At 37.3% G+C, this 22,510-nt stretch overlaps 2 protein-coding genes across 2 annotated transcripts; both read left to right on the forward strand.

Annotated features, from left to right (window-relative positions):
* The first annotated feature begins 3,598 nt into the window (after positions 1 to 3,598).
* LOC108671279 (UDP-glucosyltransferase 2) lies at positions 3,599 to 10,658 on the forward strand. Its single transcript, XM_018158785.2, has 12 exons — positions 3,599 to 4,070; positions 4,427 to 4,480; positions 4,629 to 4,847; positions 4,984 to 5,177; positions 6,036 to 6,131; positions 6,605 to 6,695; positions 6,913 to 7,004; positions 7,340 to 7,476; positions 7,936 to 8,042; positions 8,448 to 8,560; positions 9,580 to 9,723; positions 10,418 to 10,658. The coding sequence occupies exons 1-12, from the start codon at positions 3,867 to 3,869 to the stop codon at positions 10,566 to 10,568; spliced, it is 1,602 nt and encodes a 533-aa protein (XP_018014274.1). The 5' UTR covers positions 3,599 to 3,866; the 3' UTR covers positions 10,569 to 10,658.
* A 496-nt stretch (positions 10,659 to 11,154) lies between these two features.
* Positions 11,155 to 22,033, forward strand: LOC108671501 (FACT complex subunit Ssrp1). The gene is made up of 12 exons (XM_018159058.2): positions 11,155 to 11,428; positions 15,041 to 15,226; positions 15,721 to 15,936; positions 16,303 to 16,478; positions 16,893 to 17,028; positions 17,530 to 17,633; positions 18,226 to 18,354; positions 19,130 to 19,304; positions 19,664 to 19,780; positions 20,127 to 20,305; positions 20,600 to 20,681; positions 20,960 to 22,033. Exons 1-12 carry the CDS (start codon positions 11,366 to 11,368, stop codon positions 21,488 to 21,490), a joined length of 2,094 nt encoding a protein of 697 aa, XP_018014547.1. The 5' UTR covers positions 11,155 to 11,365; the 3' UTR covers positions 21,491 to 22,033.
* The last annotated feature ends 477 nt before the right edge of the window (positions 22,034 to 22,510 follow it).

A 22,510-nucleotide genomic window follows, 5' to 3' on the forward strand; every position in this document is an offset into this window, starting at 1 on the left:
TGCATATTTCACACCAGAATATAGTAATTTTCGGAGTGCGGTCAGCGTTTGGAATTTCGATAGTTGGGTTGAAACAATGAGTTACCTGGCAAAACTGACAAATAATTGTTGCTGCTTTAATCAAGCTTGAAGAGATAGACTTTACTTGTTAGCGATTCTTATAGAGACGCTTAAATTATTTCTATGCTTTCATATATTTTATGAGTTCTTTGATTTGTTTTATACCTACTAGTGAATGTTCTCAATAATTATACGTTGTGCAACGTGGACAGATTATTACGTCGACAGGTTTGTAATTTTCGATCGTTGGTACGTTTGTCTATCATGGCAGAACAACGACTAGTCAGGGTAATTCTTCGGCGGCTGGCAGATTAAATTAAGAGCTATAATATTAATAAGCGCTGGTGCATTTAAGAGATAATGTTGAATTTTTCAAAAAGATAGACTAAATATTTTTACTGAATTTTTATGCAATGCATTTAATATCTTGTATTTGTGTTTTCATGCAAATGCGCTACCATAGATAATGTCATTTCTTTACAGAAGCAATTCGCCAGGAAAAATGTCTTCCTGACGACTTTGCTTACGGAAAGGCTAATTAAATAGCGTTCCCTCAGTTGGGGCTGATGGAGGAAGAGAAGGGTTATGTAGACACAAGATAACAGACGCAAGAGCCCAAGATATAGAAACACTGTATGGTCGAGAATATCAATGCATCAATAACGGCTTGAAAAAAAGGTTAATAATAGTGGGAGAGTACGTCTACACTCTTATGAAATCTGACATTAGAACCGATTAACGTTTCCGCTCATACTAATGTATGAAATTGTACTAGAACCAAGAAATTTTCCATAGTGGGGAAAATAAAAATTTTGAGAGTTTGAGACTTGCAAATAATCAATTTGGGTGCAAACCAATTGCTGTGCTGCATGCGACGATGGCACTGCGGAAGAACATCGCTTCTTGTTTCACGAAACGCCGTTTTATGTTAGAATATGCATGGTTACTGTTAGGGCAGTCGGTGACTACATGGGATACATTGTGACTATTAGGGGGAGTCGGTGACTCCCAGCGATGTATTGTGGCTGTTAGGAGGAGTCGGTGACTCCAAGCGATGCATTGTGACTATTATAGGGGAGTCGGTGACTCCAAGGATGCTATCTTTTGATAATTTATTTTAATAGCGTTTAATTTTTCTGCTATGAGATCGCTATTTCCCTTATGGAAACGTATCTTTCGGCGGTATTCCATTGCATTAAAAAAATAGAGTCACGGAATGGGAAGCAAATTCGATTCGTGTTGCAAAATCGTCGATGCTGGATTGATTTAAACGCTTTGTATGGATAATGTAAAGTTATTATGCTTAGCTTCAAGAAGCTTCTAAGGGCGCTTTCTTTTCCTAACACCGAGGAATTTCAACCAGTGCATTCAAAATGAATCCATAAATTCACTATACGAACTCAGACTTAACAGCACTGAAAAGTGTTGGTGAATGTGAAATTTCCAATTGTTTGTTGCGTTGACAAATTACTGTATTAGTTTCTGGGGACAGAGTTCGTTGAAGTAGTCGTAGACAATCAAGATGGACTGAAAGACACAGTGAAGCGATAGTGAATATTTTATTATGTTACGGGCGCGTGACAAAGCGGGGTGACTGTATAAGCAAGGCTTTAGCTCCAGCCAGCGAACGTACTGCTAAAGAGGCAGGGTGGTGACTGACTTTGTGCTGAAGAGTGAAGACACAGCGAAGAACCGCTAGTGTGATGTCACTGGAGATGACATACGCAATCAATGTAACAGCTAAGAGAGATGACGCAACTATGCTGGTCGGAGCCGGACAGAAACGCTCCCATGGCACCAGACAGTGGATATACTGGGAATAAATCGTCGATAATTATCCGCAAGTACGACTGAGCTTCCTCTCAAAGTGGACCATCCATAACAGGACTATTTAAATGGTCCTATGTAAACTTAACGGAATAAACGCAGGATTGAAGTACTATTATAAATGAATATGTCATTAAGATATAACCACTCTAATTTGTTGAACTCAGCAGAGGCATTTGTATCTAAACAAATAAACGTCTGTTTAGGAATGAAATTTTTATCTAGATACTATCTCTTCGTTGAGGCGCGAGCTTACTTTGATTTCTTATGTATTTCGTAGAGTTGTTCAACATTTCTGCACATTTTAATATTTCATTGTTTTTAAAAACGAATCATAGAGGGCGTAAAATTTATCATGTGCATCTACTGTTGAGGTCGCTATCTCTAGTGGGAGAATAAGTTTGTCCTTACATATAGTATGTTGAAAATCCCATTCGAACTCTAAATATAGGAATTATGGTCATAGGATTAGTCGCTGATTGTAGTTCTGGACTCAGTTTGTCATCTTGATACGGTGCGAGGATGATAAGACCGCTACGTACCTCAACTGAAAGTATCTTGCAACCCCGGCTCGCAGTGATGGGCTGAAGGTCGCTCCCTTCTCTCGTAGTAGTTTGCTGCTAAGCTACGTTAGTTATAACGTCCTATTTTCCACGCACCATCACAGTTATTAAAATTTTCTAATGTAAATTTTTCATGATTTAGATTTCTAATAATTTTCAATTTGTAACGAAGTGAAGTGAATTTCAATTAGCCATAAGTGAAAGTGTTTTTTCAAAACGAATGTTGCAAATCATGATTCATTCATTATCATAACATTAACTGAATTGATTGATATTCATGTAATTTTTCTCATTCCGCATTGGTCTCAGTTCAATTTACGTGATAAATTACCTAATTCAGTTCGAATTTGTTCGGTCAAATGAATTCAATGTATGAGCGTTTCTATTAACATGTACCTATTGTTTTTGAGTGTTGTTGAGCATAGCAGCTACTTTTATCTAATTTGTTATCACATTTTGTTGATACAAGCGATAGATAAGACAGTATCTGTAGTCAGGAACAGGCATGCAGGTGCTTAGGTTCATAGCAAAGGTATTGTCATGTAACTTTATAGACCCGGTGGGTCTATAAAGCTAAGTCTGTGAAGTTTAGTTCCCGGTATAGACAGTGCAGAGTACATGCAGGATTGAAGCAGCGAGCTATGGGTTCGATCCCAGCTTCCTGCGACAGTTCTGGTCAAATCGGTGGGAGGCCGGGCATTCAAGCAAAGCTAAATTGAAGCAGAGAGTTGCGTGTTCGATACCTGTGAAAAGCTGTGAATGATTGCGATATTATAAATCGGCGATAGGTATTCCGTAGAGCAAATAACCTTCATCAGAACATGTTACATGCAGGTATAGCGGTCTATCCTTAACGTATCCAGGTATAGCGGTCAATCCCACGCTAACACCACTGTACCAATTTACACTATAATAATAATAATAGCGGTTTCAGCGTTTAGTAGGCCGTAGGCCTGTCGCCGATTCTTAACATCGCAGAACATCCACAGCTTGTTGCGGTCTCGAACTCGCAACTCACTGATTCAAACTCTGCTATGCTTAACCGCCCGGCCTCCTCGCCGATTCTGACCAGAAACTGGCGCACAGAGCTGGGATCGAACCCGCGTCTCTCTGCGCCAATCTTGGTAATCTGAACTTTAACCACTAGGCCACCCTGCCCCACCCTGCACCACACTAATATCACCCCAGTCTCGTACGGCATTCATCCACTTAAGAAGAGGCTACTGGTCCCGCATTGGCGTTGCCTCAACCGTGTTAATCTGTGTATGCACTAGAACAATCATATAAAAAAACTAAACCGCCAAAACGTACAATTATTTATAAAATTTCTGAATTCTCGAGTTTTTGGTGACAAACTGAATAATTTGGTGACAAACTGAAAAAGGTGACAAACTGAATAATTTTTTTTTAGCAAAGATGAAAGGAGTATTATGTTTCTTTGCCCTCTTTGTGTGCCGATTTTATGCAGTCCACTGCGAGTCGGGGGCTACCCAAGCGGGACTTAGGGAAAAAGCAAAAGGGCCTTTAGGAAAAGTTCTCTTCGTCGCAGTGGTTGGATCAAAAAGCCACAAAAACTTCTACTATGGTGTCTCAGAAGCCCTAGCAAACGCTGGCTACGAGGTAAGTGTGATACAAACACCAACATCGATTAATCATATTAAGATCAATAAGATGCCGAATATGATGAATACTTCAAGTGGCGAGAGAAGGTTATGAGGCCTGAATACCTACAAAATTTTCCATTGAACATAGTATATAATATAAACCGCAGGATATTGATTTTAATAAATTATAGATATCATATGAATAAATATAGTCCCGACGTATTACTCCCATAAGTGCAAATTTCCCCAGTGCTTGAGTGATTTGATTTAAATCCAGTCCACTGTACAATTTCAGGAAATTTAGGCATATGTGGCACCCCAGTATTGATGAACGGCATGTAATCCAATAAAAGCTTTAACTTTTTTTTTCAGGTAACTATCCTCACCCCTTACCAGCCCTCTCGTAAGATCAAGAACGTTCGTGAGGTGAGGAGACAAAACATAATTAGAATACAAGATGAATCGAGAAATAAGTTGTGTTAAGGTTGCTTAAGCCTGGTTACACATTGATTCAATTACAGCGTTGTCAGGCTTCTTATTTTGATTTCGTGCTAAAATAATGCAATTTCATCAGATTGTTCTGGAAAGCAACGACATCGCACCACACATGGCTAATGTCTGGAAAGACGGATCCTTCGCCCCCATCTGGCAACTTACTAAATTTGGACCCGAGTTGTGCGCGAAGGCTCTTGCCGCCGACGAGTATTCCGAAGTTCTTAAAGAAAAATTCGACATCGCGTTTGTGTCTGTGTTTTTCTGCGAGTGCTTCTTAGGACACATAAACGCTATGAACGTGAGTATCGTTGCTTTTTTAACGAGTCAATGAGACATTCTTGGACGAAAACGAACTAAATGTCAGGTAATTTTAACACATTATACAAATTCATCATTCGATACAACAAATCTAGTGAAAAATATAAAATTTTCAGATCCCTTTCGTTTTTGTCAACCCTGCTGAAATGATTGGACCTTTTTCTGGGGCGAGGATGGGCAACCCTACATTCCCCACTATAGACGAGAACCCCATGCTGTCATTCCCCAGGCCCATGTCTTTCGTGCATCGCTTTATATCGTCTCTCAGTGAAGTAATGCTGGGAGCCATGACGACTTACTTCAGTTACTGGTGAGCAAAACCTTGACAGCAAATTTTTTTAACTCGTAATAATATTATTTTATTGCGACTTCATAAACACTAATTTTGACTCGAGATGATATTTTCACTTCCTTTGTGGCTGAATCAACTTTCTGGATTTCTGGCCTAAACACAAAGCATCTGCGAGAGCAAGGCAACGTATATTTCAAAGGTATATTTGTAGTGGATGCATTTACCCCCTCATTTGTCGAAACGTCAAGCGCATCGAGATTTGAAGCAGCAATTTGTGGGTTCGAGTTCCAACAAGCTATAAAAATTTTGCACTACAGCTTACTTAGACGGGGTTAACTAGCTGTCAAAGGTTGATTTTTTATATACCCGATATATAAAACATTCATTTAGTAGAGGAATTTTACTTAGAGAAATTATAATTACGATTGTGCTTAGCCTCATTTCTTATACTCATGCACTTTTTTGATTCATGAAAAGTACTATCCAAAAATTCAAAGGAACATCAAGGAAATTAACTCGCCTATTTTTTCAATTCAAGTTTAAACATTAATTATAATCGAACGGTTTTTTATGTTATCTTTTTAATCGGTACCTCTTTAGTTGTTGTTTTAATGAACTCTCCAGAAATATCTATTTTAGATCCATCCTTATAAGATTAAATATTAAAGTAAATAGATTGCCACATTAAAAATCATATCTCATTTTGACCAAATTTTTCTCAAGTCCCATTCGCAGTTAGAACTCTCCGTAAGTTACGCACTTGAAGTCCTATTTTGTAAATATTCTACAAAAATTTCGTAACCATTTTAGCCTTAAGTATTTCTATAACTTAAGAAGTAATTTCAAAGTTTAAATATCTCAAATACATTTCATTAGTGCGGATTCCGTTGTTCGAAGCCAAGGACTTTTGCCTCCAGGAACTCCCTACCTGCCTGACATCTACCGCAACGCCTCACTCATGATCGCTAACAGGTTCTGCCATTCAGTGTTATCACTCGAAATTATTTTACTTTGTTGATCCTGAACAACGGATGTTGAATATATAGTGCTCGTCAAGTCTTTAATGTTAGAAAATGAGATAAATTGAGTTCTATTAGATGCCGGCACCAGTTTTTCTTTATAATCTATGTATACACGCGCTATTCAAGTGTCTTTTCATGTCTATCAGTTTCGCACAGACTGTCAATCGCATTAGAACGGCTATAAAATCCTTTGAAAATTTGATTTCAATTGTCATCTGAAGTATTGTTTTCAGATTTGAACCATTTTATCGACATCTGAAGTAACGCTTAACATGTAGAGCATTACAATGATTTAGTAATATTTCCGTGTAGTTTTTTTTATAATCTGAAGTATTGTTTTCAGATTTGAACCATTTTATCGACATCTGAAGTAATCGCTGAGCATGTAGAGCGTCACAATAATTCAGATTTATTTTAATGCAGTTTCCGCTTGGCTGAACACCCACGCCCCTACATGCCAAACATCCTCCTGCTGGGGGGCATCCACCTCAAGACTCCCAAGCCACTAGAAAAGGTCATTAAGATTTGGTGCCGACGATACGCTAAGTCAACATATGGTTTTAGTTGATGAAAAACATAAAACTGTATCACCATAGAAGCCAAGTTCACTGAATTCAAATTAGATAAAAATATTCCTAGATGATACTTAAGTTTAAATTTTTTTGTAGTATTTTGCAAAGAATTCTTGCACCCACAATGAAGAGAATACGCTAAGCCATTTCACTACTCAGGACCTCAATGATTGGGTGGAGTCCTCCGGAGACGCTGGCTTCATCTTCTTCAGTTTAGGATCAGCAGTTCGAGCCAGCGACATGCCAGCCGAGTGAGGAAACCATAGTCGTGAAGAATTTATAATAACTATAACTATAGTTAATTATATACCATATAAACAATGATTTAATGGTGTTCATATCAGTTCCGGTGCCGCCGAGAGGAGAAATTTCGATGATGAATTGCCACGCCGGGAAATGTGTATACCTCCACTTTAAACGCAAACAACATAGACATTTTTTCATCGTTTACTCAATTCAATTCGGAACGGGCTTAAAACTTTCTGCAAAATAAATATCATTTTTAGATAATTGAATTCGGAACGAGCTTAAAACTTTCTGCAAACTAAACCTTATCATTTTTAGAATTGTATCTTGACTATTTTAGGACGATCAACCTGTTGCTGGAGGTGTTCAAGTCCCTGGAACAGAAAGTACTTTGGAAATTCAACCTGCCTGACCTGGGGGTCGACCTGCCACCCAACGTCCGCTTGACCACTTGGGCGCCTCAACAAGACTTACTCGGTGAGTGATGTTTATCACCAATATTTTTATTCTTGGAAATGATTCGTTTCGTTAAGTGAGGAAAAGATTAGGTTTTCGCTTTTCCCACCAGGCAAATTGCGTTAAAACAACGTTTAATTAACATTGATTCATAGAAATAACGTTTAATTCAACGTTGATACAACATCAGATGTCTAGGGGGTTACGTCGCTCCTCCATTCTATCAGTATAAAAGAGATGAGTAGAATTAGTGTTCAGAAATTACCTTTTACTAAAAGTTCACTGGGAAAAAACTTTTTTTTTTGCATTTGAAATCGTATCAGTCTAAAATTGATATAGTTATTCATTATATCCAGAAATAAACTTTTAGTAGATGTTCATTGGGATTTTTTTTCAGCTTTTGAAATCAAATAGATCCCAAATTGCTATTATGTATTCGTTGTTAGACAGAGGATTTACTATGCAATGTGTAACTTACAGGCCACCCCAAAATGCGGCTGTTCATCACCCACGGAGGCTTGTTCAGCACACAGGAGGCCACGTACCACGGAGTGCCTGTTCTCGGCCTCCCAGTTTTTGGTGATCAGGTGACTTTCACTTAGAAATAATTATAATTAAAAATTTTCTTTCGTTCTTTCATTCTTAAGGTTCAATGTAAGTCTGCGACTAAATCCCAATAAATTAATCCAGCCTCTTAAATTTTTAAGATAAATCACTTCCTCGTAAAAAAACCATTGGTTTCACTGATAAATAGAATTTTTTATCATGAAATTAGAAACGAATATGCTGGTGGGAACAACCTTGAATTTCTCATAGCTCGTTTCTCGCGAATATTTAAAATCCTTAGAACAAAAGATTACTGCGTAACTTAAAATCCCAACTGACTGCTCAACGATGATGCCCAGTTTAACCAGTTTGAGCATAAAATTAGTGCATTTTCTAATATTGTTTAATGTACATGTTACTATAATATACTATATTTCAACCCACAGCCCGGCAACATGCTGAAAGCCGAGGCTCAGGGCTGGGGCCTGAAGCTCGACTGGGACGAGCTCTCACACGACCGACTCAGGAGCGCAATTCTCCGCCTCATCGACGATCCTGTGTACGATTTATTTCTGAACAACACATTCGTAGGAGTTACCGAACTCGATTTTATTACAAATTTTATTTAATTGTTTCTGGCATACCATTTATTTCTGAGCAGCCCTTTCGTAGGAGTTGCCGAACTCGATTTTATTACAAATTTTATTTAATTTATTTAATTGTTTCTGGCATACTATTTATTTCTGAGCAACGCATTCGTAGGACTTACCGAACTAGATTTTATTACTCATTTAATTTAATTGCTTAGGGTATACAATTTATTTTTTAAGCCATAACCCCATTAGTAGGAGTTACCGACTTTTTTTTGCTTCCTGATATAATTTAATTGCTTCTGACAAAGAATTTATTGCTGAACCCACTCGTAGAATTTAGCGAATTTTATTTGATTTCCGATATAATTTAGTTGCTTCTGGTCTGAATCACGTCTCTGATACACCGTGCTGTTTTGTTGTATCATTTCTATATAATTTTACGATTTCATTCCAGAGCAAGTTATTTCTGAAGATTTTAATGATTATCCTGACTGTACCTGGATGTAATTACAGTACTGACTGTATTATTCATTATTAAATAATCGTCATCAAAATCATTCAAATGAATATTATAAATCATTTTTATACTTCATTAATTTGCTTACACCGTAAGTTCACAAAGAATTTAAAAGCAAAGAAAATGTCTCCAATGACGATATTGTGAATTTATATGACATTTTCTTAGCTTTTATATCATTTGATATTAAACAATAATATAATAATATAGCGGTTTCAGCGTTTATTAGGCCGAAGGCCTGTCGCCGATTCTTAACATCGCAGAACATCCACAGTTTGGTGCGGGTTTGAACGCGCAACTAACTGCTTCAATTTTGCTTTGCTTCACCACTCGGCTTCCTTGCCGATACTGACCAGAAACTGGCGCACAGAGCTGGGATCGAACCCGCACCTCTCTGCTCCAATCCTGGTACTCTGAACTGTAACCACTGGGCCACTATGTTCTTAACTGTTTACGGAATTAATTCAGAGCTCGACAAAGAGTCGCCACCATCGGAGCCCTCATGCGCGATCGCCCTACATCCCCGGGCGACGACATCGTCTGGTGGACAGGCTACATCATCAGGACGGGCGGCGCTCGTCATCTCCAGTCCGGTGCTGTGCATGTATCATGGTACGCATGTGGAGTATATATATACATTAATAGGCAATGTGTTTTTATGCAAGTTGTTGTAATAATTAAGTTTTGGTGTTTCATGACGTGGAAGTCATCTATGTGGTCATTCAGTTTTCGCTTGGGTGATTGCACACCTTGTTACACGGTACCATGCAAAAAGCAAATATGTTTCCGCGTACATGCCCGATGCTTGTAGACACTGATTTTATATATGGAGACGAAGCTCAGAAGGTTATGTATGGAGTTGAAGCGAGTAACTCGGGCAGCAGGGTAGAGATAGTGCTCCTACTAAGTACATAAATGAATATTAAACAAAAATAATGGCGCATTAATCAGGGCTTTTGCAAATTGTATTTTCATTGTGTTATTTAATTAGTTTGTAAAAGTGCCATGAATATTATTATGTTAGCATTTAGATTTCTTAACGCGGTTTCGTCGCTTATTAGGCTGTAGGCCTGTCGCGGATTCTTAACATCGCAGAATACTTACAGCTTGTTGCGGTCTCGAACGCACAACTGACAACTCATTGCTCCAATTCAGCTGTGCTTAACCGCCCGGCCTCCTTGCCGATTCTGACCAGAAACTGGCGCACAGAGCTGGGATCGAACCCGAGCCTCAATGCGTCTACTCTGAACTGTAACCACTGGACCGCCCTTCTCGAATTATCTTCCTCACATTCTTCTCTGTTTAGGTATCAGCTATACAACGTGGATGTCTGGGCGGTTGTCGTACTCTTCGTCTTGCTGATACTCTGGGTCGAGTGGAAGATTGTGCTCTTCATCTACAGGCGTATCGTTTCAAAGCCAGCATCCGACGTTTCCAAGAAGCGCAAGAAGCATTAAAAAAGATTTGCGATTTCACATCGATTCAAGTTGCTGGTTCACAGCAACATTGTTCACAGTTTTCTTCATAAATAAAATTTTCAAAAAGACGGTAACTCCATCAGTTCCCATCATCAGCATTTATTGTGCCTGTTTACTTGAAACCTGTTACACTTGAACATCTTGATACTCGCATATTTTAATTGTCCCTCTACGCAACCGAATCGCACTGCACGTACAATTTTTTTTTGCAAAAATTAAATTATCGTAGTTTCGAATGACATACGAGTACATGCCTCCAAGCGTTCGGTTCAAAAGTTAGTCAAAAGTTTTAATTTGGAGACCAGGCGCGAGACCGACCGGGAAAATGGCACTGAGGTTTTGCTGGATTAAAGTTCGTCTAAGGATTTTTTCCCCTACATTGGATCGTATCAGAAAATATATAAGGATTTAAGTAACTTTGTTCCATTTGAGTTGAATGAAGATAGCTTTTTTTAAACCACTTTTTCTAGAATTTTTCTTCATATTTTCATCTTTACCAAAAATGCTTGATATCATCGAAGCCGCCAGAGGCGCTACTGTCGAAACGGATGAACGTTTGTTCCATAATTGCGAAATTTGGTTGTTGGTGTCCGAGAGCGGCGAGAAGTCGTAGCGCGGGAAGCAGCGCAAGAAGGAAACTCTGACAGGGAACAGGTTGGGAGGTGCTTTGTACACCACAAAACTTGAAAAATAAGAAGGAACGTGTGAGGTTACTGTATTCCAGTCAATACCTGGTAGAGTCGCGGTAAGAAGGCTGCATTTCCGACTTGTCGAAAATGAAAGACGAAATGTCTCTTCTTGAATATGGAGAGGCTACAATGGAAGTCAAGAGCTGCATGGTAAGCACTGCTGCACTAATCATTAATGTATGTGATTGAAATTTGTTTAATGAACGCGTGAATTTTTTATTTCTAAAGTTAGTGACTAAACTCGGAACTAGATTTTATAAACGTTTATTGAACTTTAGACAATTTACTGACTAGTTACTGTCAGTCTGTTAATGAGACTGAATCATGAATGAGTCAATGACTTGCTAGGCTATGTGTGGTAAGTGGTTAGCTATTATTATTTTTTGTTTTACCTACCTAATGCTACCATTACCAATAGTGTTTTGCAATCTCAATTTTGAAGATGCTATTTGTTATATAAGAATTCCTCTAGAATTTAGAATCAGTCTCTCAGCTCCTTAAAGGCAGGAAGTCTTTCTTTTTAAAGTGGAAAATTTTGCAGAATTTACCCACAGATTCAAATTAGACAGAAATGCCTGTGAATCTAGTACTAGTACATCATACATGTTTAGTTGTTTCTAGTCTTTTGCTAATTTCTTCATTGGAAACCAAGAAAAACTGTTCATTTTCACAAATGATTCTCTTAAATTACTCATGAAATGATTGCTTTTGCCTTTGATTTTTGGTAACAATTTCTGCCTGATATTCCAAATAGGCTTTGCTTGTGGTATGAAAAGTAGAAAATTTTCCACCTGAATTCAAATGTTAGTCATGGATATTTTTTTAATTTTTTCTCTATAATAGAAGGGAGCATATTGTTTGTTTACCAGTAATTAAAATTTTTACAGCATTCTAGTAGCTATAATTCAATATATCTACCCATCAAGCCGCTAATACTAACAGGATTGGAGGTAATACTTTGGATTAAATGCATCCAAAAAAGGGTGTTTTTTTTAATTAGGTAAACGCGGTATATTCCGTCACATTAAGGACGCATCGAGAAATGAAAAACTAAAAAAAAAACCGTATGCATTACTCGAGTTCTGTTTGCTTTATTTGACTTGCAAAACACCGTACTACGCGCCAGCAACAATGAAACGTCACAAAATGTTGCCATATTTATTTAAAAGCCTTTAGAATGGAAACCTACCAAATCCCTATATTCCGTCACTGTGTGTGGCAATATTCAGCACCTGGTGAGGCGTATTACGTCCGTGCTTCAAATTCTACTGATACGTAATGCCGTCACCACGTGTTCGAATTCTGTTTGCTGTGTGAGCTGTATTGGAATACAACACGGCTTTGAATTAGAACACTAATGAATATAGAACACTACTTAATTACGCTTTTAATTAACAACTATTAAGCTTTTAATTAAGCAAATTTTAATTTTTGTACACAGCTTGGAACGATCTGTGTGTGTCCAATTAAAGTTGTGACAGAATTAGTTTTCATGTGTCTAAATCCATTTCTCAACTTAATCATCTATTAAGTTATTCACTATTTGGTAGAGCAAGGTCAACTGTCAAATTTGACACATTTTTCAATGATCTCACTGGGTAGCGTGCATCGTCTCTCTTTGGATCTCAATATTTTCCCACTAGATGGCCAAGACCTAGTGTTTTGGCATTAGTTCGACACGCAAATGTATGACGTCACCATTTCAACCATCAACGAACGCATGGAACTAAAACAAAGCTCAATATAGAGGAAAAACTAAAGAGGTGACGGAATTACCTACTATGACGGAATATACCGCGTTTACCCTATATGTTTTTTGGGGTGTAGATAAAGAATCTGGAATTTGTATTTGGCTGTCGGCATTGGAAAACCAATTTTTATACATGCCGATTTTTATATATTTTCTAAGAAAAAATGCAAGTTAAATCTTGGCCCCAATATCCGTGGATTTATAGCGTTTTTAACTTAGCCTGGGTGACCCATATTCTCTTGCAACCACAACATTGCAGGCAACCACGACATTGCAACCACCTTTAGGTTAGGTTAGGTTTTTTCGTCGATTTTTGTCCAATTTTTTTACGAATTAGAGCCTAGGGGAAAAAAATCAGTTTTCCAATGCCGACCGCCAAAAACGGATTTCAGATTCTTTATCTACACCCTAAAAACATATAATAAAAAACACCCTTTTTTTGATGCACTTAATCTAAAGTATTACTGGATTGGAATTTTCCTATTTGTTTCTGAAATCTCTTGCTTCTGGCATGCCAAATTTTAATACATTTGTAAACTCACCAGCCTGATCATGCACTTTTGTTAACAATTAGATAGGCAATTCATCTGGCGGGAATCTTGTGGTTCCGGAAATGTTGGGATTACTCCATACTCGGGAAAGCACTAGTTGCGGCCATAAGGGTGATGTTTTCCATGCTTGAATACTAATAGGTAGTGCTTTTCCCCAATGTTTGGAGTCATGAGATTCCTGCTAAATGAATAACCTCCTATCTAGTTATTAATAAAAGTACAAAACCAGGCTGCAAATTTCAAATGTATTGAAAATTTTCCATTTGGCAGCTTAGAGCCATTAGATTTCATAAGTAGAAAATTTCAATCCTGCTAGCCAGCATTACTTTAACTTTAACATGTGGTTCAAAGTAGAAAATTAGGCAAAGGTAATCTGTATTTCATTAAACACTGAACACTGTTGCAATGCTATGTTCCTGTTGACTGTTGTGCAGTTAGCTATCTGCTATTGAATATTATGGCATGAGATCCAAATAATTGTCAAAAGAATTAACCATATTGAAAATGACTGCTGATATAATGAATATATATATACCGTAAAATGGGGTAACTTAGACCGGCGGGGACATATTGAAAATGACTGCTGATATAATGAATATAATATATTAATAAGACATAAAAATTATAGCTTATGGTCCTGTTGCTACTACCTCCTGGATGACATGGAAATGTGGTTAAAAAACTAACTAAATCTAACTTAGTCTAAGGGAGCTAAGCCATACAAAACTCTTTCCAGCTTTGACTCAAGTATGTTGTTACAGAATCCTTTATTTATCCACATTAAGAAGAGAAGTGATTCCAACTACCAATAATGCAGCATCAGTTGAGCCATTAACACATTGACTACGATTGCTTCATCTTGTACAATTATTTCATTTTTTGTACTTTTTTTAAGCAGGGTTGCCAGACGGTCATTTTTTCCGGACAAATTCAGTGATTTAGTTTTTCTCAATTGCGTTGGCTGGCTAAAATTTATGACAGGGGTACTTCCTAATTAAATTTTAAATGCTGCAAAAAGAAAATGAATGGAATTTTTATAGCAGAACCTACAAATAAACTAGTATACATTTAATTATCGGCCTTTTTTGTTCTCGGATTTTGCCGATTTTAGGCAACCTGAATTATGTACCACTACCTCCTGGAGAAATACATTTTGTGGTACATATATGTACCAATACGTAGTCAATGTGTTAAAGAAGCAAATCCCAAAGCAGCTCTAATGATCCCAGAGTGTAGGTATAAAAAGGCCATTGTAAACATCAGCATTGGCCATTGGGTGTGAGAAGCCATGCTGAATGATTGAATGATATTAGTCTTAAAATTATCTCATTAGATTCTAGATGAGCCATCTAAAATCTTGGTTTGTGTGACTTTTGACCATTCTTCTGTGGGTGCTTAAAACTTTGTCAATTGATTAATTTTTGTTGAAGAAATATCTTATTAACATCATTATTTTTACAGGTTCCCTGTAAGCTGAAGCTCAGTGAACAAGGCATTGCCTTCCGAAACCTCAAGACTGGTAAAGCCGAGACTCTCGCTCCATCTGACATTGCTGTTGTAAACTGGCAGAGGCTGTCAAGTGGCTATGGCATCAGAATTTTCACAAGTAATGGAAATCTTCATAGATTTGGAGGTTTCAAAGATTCAGTGAGTTTATTAGTTTATAATTTATTTGTGTTACCTCAAAATTTGTCTTGGTAATTAAATATTTTTCTTTTCATTGTGACCTCTCATTGAGTTAATTAAATCTAAATTTTAAAATGTGTCATCACCTTCACGCGAATAAATTTGTTACAAATTCTCCCCAAATGAATGCCTTTAAAAAAAACTTCATAAAAATCATTATAATTTTATTATAATGTTATAAGTTATTCTAAAACCAATCTAAATGCTACTTTGCTCTCCTGTGTAATTATTTATTATTTAATTTTATTTTAAATTCAATCCTTTGAAATCAACTTTTAAAAGAGTACTATTTATTTTATAAATGACTTCTCATATATATATTTTTATGTATGGCATTAGGGACTTATTTCCATCATACAGTATAAATGAATTAGAGCTAATCATCTATAGAATATTAAAATTTTATGATAATAATGTAGTTACTTACAAATATTTCCTTTGCTTGGCTTATGCAGGAACAGTCACGTCTGGAGAAGTTTTTCAAGAACACCCTGAACAAAACAATGACTGAGAAAGAATTTAGTGTCAAAGGTTGGAATTATGGAGCAGCCAAATTTGAAGGATCTGTTTTATCATTTGAAGTCAGCAACTTGACATCATTTGAAATTCCTTTACATAATGTGTCTAGCTGCACCACTGGCAAGAACGAAGTTACCTTAGAGTTCCATCAGGTGAGATGCAAAGCATGCACCAATAATACTTAGTGATGCAATATTTAACATTTTTTGTTGAGAATTCTCTTAATTGATGAATATTTTATTTAATTTATAACCCGTGAAAGCAACATTAAAATGAGCATTTCTTTAATTAATGCAAGGAGGACTTAATTAGTATTAGTTATTGGAAATTTTATTTTAATTTAGTTCAACACAAGGGATTCCAGAGGTCCTTGGTTATTTATTGCCTGAAAATTCATCGAATATGTCTTTGGATATCTCGTATTGAAGCTACAGTATTAAAATGAAATAGCATTACTCTTTTATGCAATCATTTGATTTGTTTGTTTGGTATTAATTTGTCAATTTTTCACTGGTCAGCCTGATGAAGCACCAACCAACCTGATGGAGATGAGATTCCATATACCCACTAGTGAACTGGCAGGAGAAGATCCTGTTGAGGCGTTCCAGCAGAAAGTATCTGAGAAAGCTTCCATACTCACCGCTACTGGCGAGTCACTTGTTACCTTCCAAGAACTGCATTGTCTCACTCCTCGGTGGGTTGTCTGCCAAGAAATTGGGCTTACTTTCCACTACTAAATGTCCTGTTGTGTTTCAATAAATTGACTGATTTATTTCTACTTAATTCTCTATGGTACATTGGCTTGCAGCCAGAATAATTAATCATTTAATTTATCAACATAAGCTATTCTATGAAAAGATATGTCTGAATTTTTACAGTTATTTTGTTTATTATTCGGCTTGGTGGCTGAAGAATTTTCTTGCTACAAAGCAGCAGAAACTAAAATTATTTCAACAGTTAAATCTTAGCATAAGAGTTAGAGTCTGGGTTTCAGTTTTTGTTAGTTATGTAGTGTATTATATCAGTTTCTTAAATTATATTGCAGTGCAAACTCCTTTATTTAATAGGGTCACAAGCTGGTTGCCTATAAGAAAGTCTTATGTTGCAGTGGTCGTTACGACATCAAATGCTACCCAACCTTCTTGCAACTGCATGGCAAATCCTTCAACTTCAACATACCTGTGGAGTCAGTGTTGCGGCTTTTCTTACTGCCTCACATGGACGGTCGACATCATTTCTTTGTTGTGAGTGATACAAGTTTGTTTGGGTGATCTGTGATGTGAGTAATATAAGTTTGGTTAGGTGACAATTATTGTGAGTGATGCAAGCTTGTTGGGTGACATGTGTTGTGAGTGATATAAGTTTGGTAAGGTGACCTGTGTTGTGAGTGAAACAAGTTGGGTTAGGTGACCTGTGTTGTGAGTGATACAAGTTGGGTTGGGTGCGTTGTGTTGTGAGTGATACAAGTTGGGTTAGGTGACCTGTGTTGTGAGTGATACAAGTTTGGTTGGGTGATCTGTGTTGTGAGGAATTGAAATTTTATTAACTAGTACATAAATGTCTTTTTTTAAATACAGATTTATGCCATTACAAGTTAATTTACTTAGTATTAGAAGTTTTGTTTCTAAAACTTATTTAGCTATCATCCCATTAATGTTCATGTAGATGAATTAATTTTGATATGTTTGATTTGTTCTGTCTTTTTGTTAGTTATAAGTTGTAATAAGACCTTTGCTTCTGCACAGGTGTCATTGGATCCTCCAATCAAGCAAGGGCAGACCCGCTACCCTTACCTCATCATGATGTTTTCTGGGGACGACGAGGACGAAATAGAGCTCCCTTTGTCTGAGTAATAATAATTGAACTATTTTTACTTGTATTAACTGTGAATTGATGGAAATGTAACTACAAGAATATTATAGAATTGGGAACACCGATGTATATTTGAGTAGCAATAATAATAAGTTCAAATTTGTCATGGATGTAATTTTACTGTTAGTTCATGTAACTGAATCATAAAGAGTTTACTTTGAATTAGAATAATGTAATTTTTCTACAAGGATCTTTATGTGAATTAAATTAATCCACCTGTGATAAAAAAAGTTTAAAATGCGAGTGAATGGTTTTACTTACTTTCAAAATATTTAATTTGGCCTGCATAATTTACTGCTTCTGTTTTGAATTGATTTGCTTACCTGGCATGCAATTTGAATCAAACTCCATTGCTATAATGAACTCAAGCTGCGGTTTAAAGTAATGTAATGAATTGTTAAGAATTTATTAATATTTTAATTGTATGCAATAGACATAAAAAGTGCTCATGGTTTTGAATAGCAGGTTAAAAATTTACCATTTTTTTTAATTTGAGCCAGATTCTGTATTTATATCATGCACTGAAATTGCGCTAACCATTTATAGTTACTCATGATTTGTTTGTGCAGGGAGGAATTGAAGGAAAAGTTTGACGGCCGGCTGGAGAAGGAGATGAAGGGTCCACAGTTTGAGCTCGTGAGTCGTCTCTTCAAGGGCCTCTGTGGCAGGAAGATCGTCACTCCTGGATCCTTCTTGGGGTTAGTTCTGTCCTGCTGCATACTACAGGTGCCACTTCCCTTGGATGGCTGCTTATCAGTTGTGGTTGTCTGCTTGATTATTGATTAGTCAGTCACTTCCTATTTATTTATTGATCAGTCGCTTCATATCATTAGGTCCATCTGATTACTTTGTCAACCAATGCTCATGTGAGAATGAAGTGAGGTATGTGAAAATGATGTGGAGTATGTGAGAATGATGTGGGGTATGTGAGAATGATAGGGTATGTGAGAATGATAGGGTATGTGAGAATTGNGGTATGTGAGAATGATGTGTGGTATGTGAGAATGATTTGGGGTGTGTGAGAATTATGTGGGGTGAATGTGAATTATGTGGGGTGTGTGAGAATGATGTGGGGTATGTGAGAATGATGTAGGTATGTGAGAATGATGTGTGGTATGTGAGGATGATGTGGGGTATGTGAGAATGATAAGGTATGTGAGAATGATGGGATATGTGAGAATGATATCGGTATGCGAGAATGATATCGGTATGCGAGAATGATATCGGTATGCGAGAATGATGTGGGGTATGTGAGAATGATGTGGGGTATGGGAATGTGATGTGTGTAATTACTCATTATCCTCCATCTGTTATTATATGATGATTTTTTTACAAAAAACACTGATCAAAGATGGCTTGCGTTTGATTAAATTCTAGTTCAAATCATTAGGTTCCATTGAGTTATAATCCTCATGAACTAGAAATGCTGATGGTAATTTGACAAGATATTTCATACTGGGAAACATTTTGCAGGCATTCAGGGAACCCATGCGTAGGGTGCTCATATAAGGCGGCAGCAGGCCACCTGTACCCCCTAGAGCGAGGCTTCTTCTACTGCTACAAGCCACCCATACACATCCGCTTCGAGGAGATCACGTCTGTCAACTTCGCGCGCTCCGGCTCCACAACGCGCTCATTTGATTTTGAGGTCTGTTATTTCTGCTTATATTTTATGCATGTGATATGCAGAAACTAAATTTGTGGGTTCATTTTGTTCAGTAGGCTAAATTCTGTGATTTTAGTAAGCTATTTCAGTACAGTAATATCATTTGTTCCTGATTATGATAGTATCTGGATTAAAGAACATAAACCTATTCTTGTAGTCGATTTTGACAATTTATGTCCGAAATTTCGCGTCTTTACTGACCTTGTACCATTGAAACACTAGTCATCTGAGTGGAAGTTCTTATCTTCATGTGTCAAATTCCTGACTTTAGCCTAAAAGCTTTTTGTTCATGTTTGATTTTGTTATGTAAATGTTCATGTTTATTTTTATTCATTTTTCAGGTCGAAGTTAAAAACTCCGGAACACACACGTTCAGCAGCATAGAAAAGGGCGAGTATGACAGACTTTTTGATTACGTCAAAAGTAAAAACCTACGAATCAAGAACCGAGGCAAAATGGTATGTAATTGCTTCTAAATTGTATTCTTTTTATGAAAAAATTGGAGTGACCTTAAAAAATCATCCAAAATTGTGAACAATCGTATTTTGTATTGCTTTTATCTGGACAGTGTTGACTTTAATGTATATTTTTTACTTACTCACTTTTTGGTAGATGGCATTTGTTGTAAGTTAGTGATTTATTTGCTAAATTTTTACTACAATCGTATTTTTGTACTAGCTATTGCTTATGTCTGGACAGTGTTGACTTTAGTGTATATTTTTCCTTATTCACTTTTTGGTAGACAGAATTTGTTGGAAGTAAATGATTTATCTGCTAAATTTTTCCTATTAAATTTGTGTTAAGGATGGAGCACGTCACGGCGACGACGATTACCTCAACTCGGACGATGAGCCCGACCATTACATGAACCGTGTGAAGGCGGACGCTGCCAAATACGGTGACGATGACGACGACGATGAGGACGAGGAGAGCACAGACGAGGACTTCGCGCCTGGCGAGGAAGGCAGCGACGTGGCTGAAGAGTGAGTCAAAAATGCTATGATCTTAATTCTAGGAAATTATATTAGCAATAGTTATAGCTGGAAAAGATTTCGTGGTTGTTATCTTGATTTGGAATCGATTATGATGGGTCCTGTTTTTGCGATTCAAGTATGAGAGAGCCTGCTTATTTGTACTGTAAAATCTCGTGATCCCAAAATATTGGTTTGCTGTTAGTACAGAAAGCAGTCGTTAGGTCGCTGGATATTGAAATCATTCTTTCCTTTGATGGATATTGCCTCCAATCATTCAATGGATATCGGTGTGTGTTCAAACAGGTTTGACAGCGATGCGCCCGACTCCAGCGATGATGGCTCAAATGCTTCCGGTGGTGAAGATGGAGAGAAAAAAGAAAAAAAGGTATGTTCATCAAGCATCTTGTATCAATTTCAATATTCGTTTATTAGAATGCGATTTGATCGAATATAGCTAAAGCTTAACACCTATTCGTGAGCTTTGGCATTAGTCTTAAACTAACACTATAAACTGAACACCAGCATCAGCATCCATTTCCATTGTTTGTGCCAATGTTTCATATAAATTTTGAAAGTGTCTATCGAAATTTTCACTCATTGTTATATGCTACTGTAAGTTACTGACAAATTTAATTGTCTTGACTTTTAATTATTTTGACATAGCCGAAGAAAGCAAAAACTGTGAGCGAAAAGCCGCGCAAGAAGCGCCAAAAGAAGGACCGCGACGACAACAAGCCTAAGCGCCCTCAGTCAGCGTACTTCTTGTGGCTCAACGCTCACCGCGAGGAAATAAAACGCAAGAATCCTGGCATTTCCATCACGGATTTGTCGAAGAAAGCTGGCGAAATGTGGAGGGAGCTTAGCGATAAGAAAGAGTGGGAGGAGAAGGCTGCTGAAGCGAAATCGGACTACGACGAAGCCATGAAAGAGTACAAGGCATCGGGAGGTGGCAAGAGCAGTGGTGGCTCTGACAAGAAATCTAAACGAAACGTCAGCTCTAGTAGTTCTCCTAGCAAGGCCGGCAGTGGCGGAGGCTTCAAGTCCAAGGAATACATAGAGTCGGAAGAAAGCTCTGATTCTGGAGAAGACGAAGCAAAAAGTAAGAAGAAGACGAAAAAATCGAGTGAAGTCAAAAAGGAATCTGAGGCTGAAGAAGAGTCATCCAATGCCAGTGATGAGGACATGTCGGAATAAGTTTATCTATCTGTTCACAGGCTACAGTTTTAGCCGGAGCTAGTTGTTGCCAGCTAGTTGTTGAATAGTTGTATACCAGTTGCCTGTGAGGATGCCTTTTCGAGAAACTATATAAAGATTCATTCCGACCCTTGTGGCTTTTACAGTTATTGGAGCCGTTTTCTTTCTAGTAAAATATGATTCTGACTTTGAAGTATATTGCTTTAGTTGTGCGAGGCATTTATTTTAATTTTTACTTCAATCATCACAATATTCTGAAAAGAAGCTCGGATTTGTTTGTAATCTCTTTTCTTCAAGAAAAGGCTTGTGTGGTTTATGAGAGCTATGCAGTCATATCCCATTGTACGTATTTCGGAATCTCCATCAATCTTTCAAACTTATTTTTACTTCGTTGCTTGAATTATGGAAAGCCTCTTGTTTGGTGCCACATCCGCAGTAATAGTTGAAGCCTCGATACTTTTTTCCATTTTTTTAATTTGTTTTGTGTCCTAGTTTGAAGGAGGCATTGTGACCATAAATGGTAGTAAATCTCTTTAATGATAACCCTGGTATTAAACACCTTAGCACACTTAGGTGGAGGCACCACTTCTTACAATTTGTATATTTAGTGTGAAAAATTCGGCGATGAACATGTCGGAGACGAAGAGAATAGAAACGTTGAGCTACTAGCTACGATCAGGTTTTATTTTATAACCTCGTTATTTATCAGGCTGACTAGATTTGGTTAGGTTTCGTTGTCTTCAGTTTCTTCAATCAATCCATCCGTTTTCTAAGGAACTTTATAAATATTGGATATTTCGCTGTCGAGGAGTGATGTAATTTCTATGAAAACCTTGGATAAAAAAATAGGAGCTTAATCAACGCAAAAATGCGCGTGGATCATCACAGATAAAGCTACTCGATATCGTGAAGTCGGGCACTTGCTCCGATGCACGCTTATTATACGCTTAGGCATGGAAATGAATAAACGAATGGTTTACTGTTAATTTTCGCTTTATTTTTTTTTTGTTCATTTTGCGA

Source organism: Hyalella azteca, unplaced genomic scaffold, assembly GCF_000764305.2.
Source record: "Hyalella azteca isolate HAZT.00-mixed unplaced genomic scaffold, Hazt_2.0.2 contig10672, whole genome shotgun sequence".
In the NCBI taxonomy this organism is placed as follows: domain Eukaryota; kingdom Metazoa; phylum Arthropoda; class Malacostraca; order Amphipoda; family Hyalellidae; genus Hyalella; species Hyalella azteca.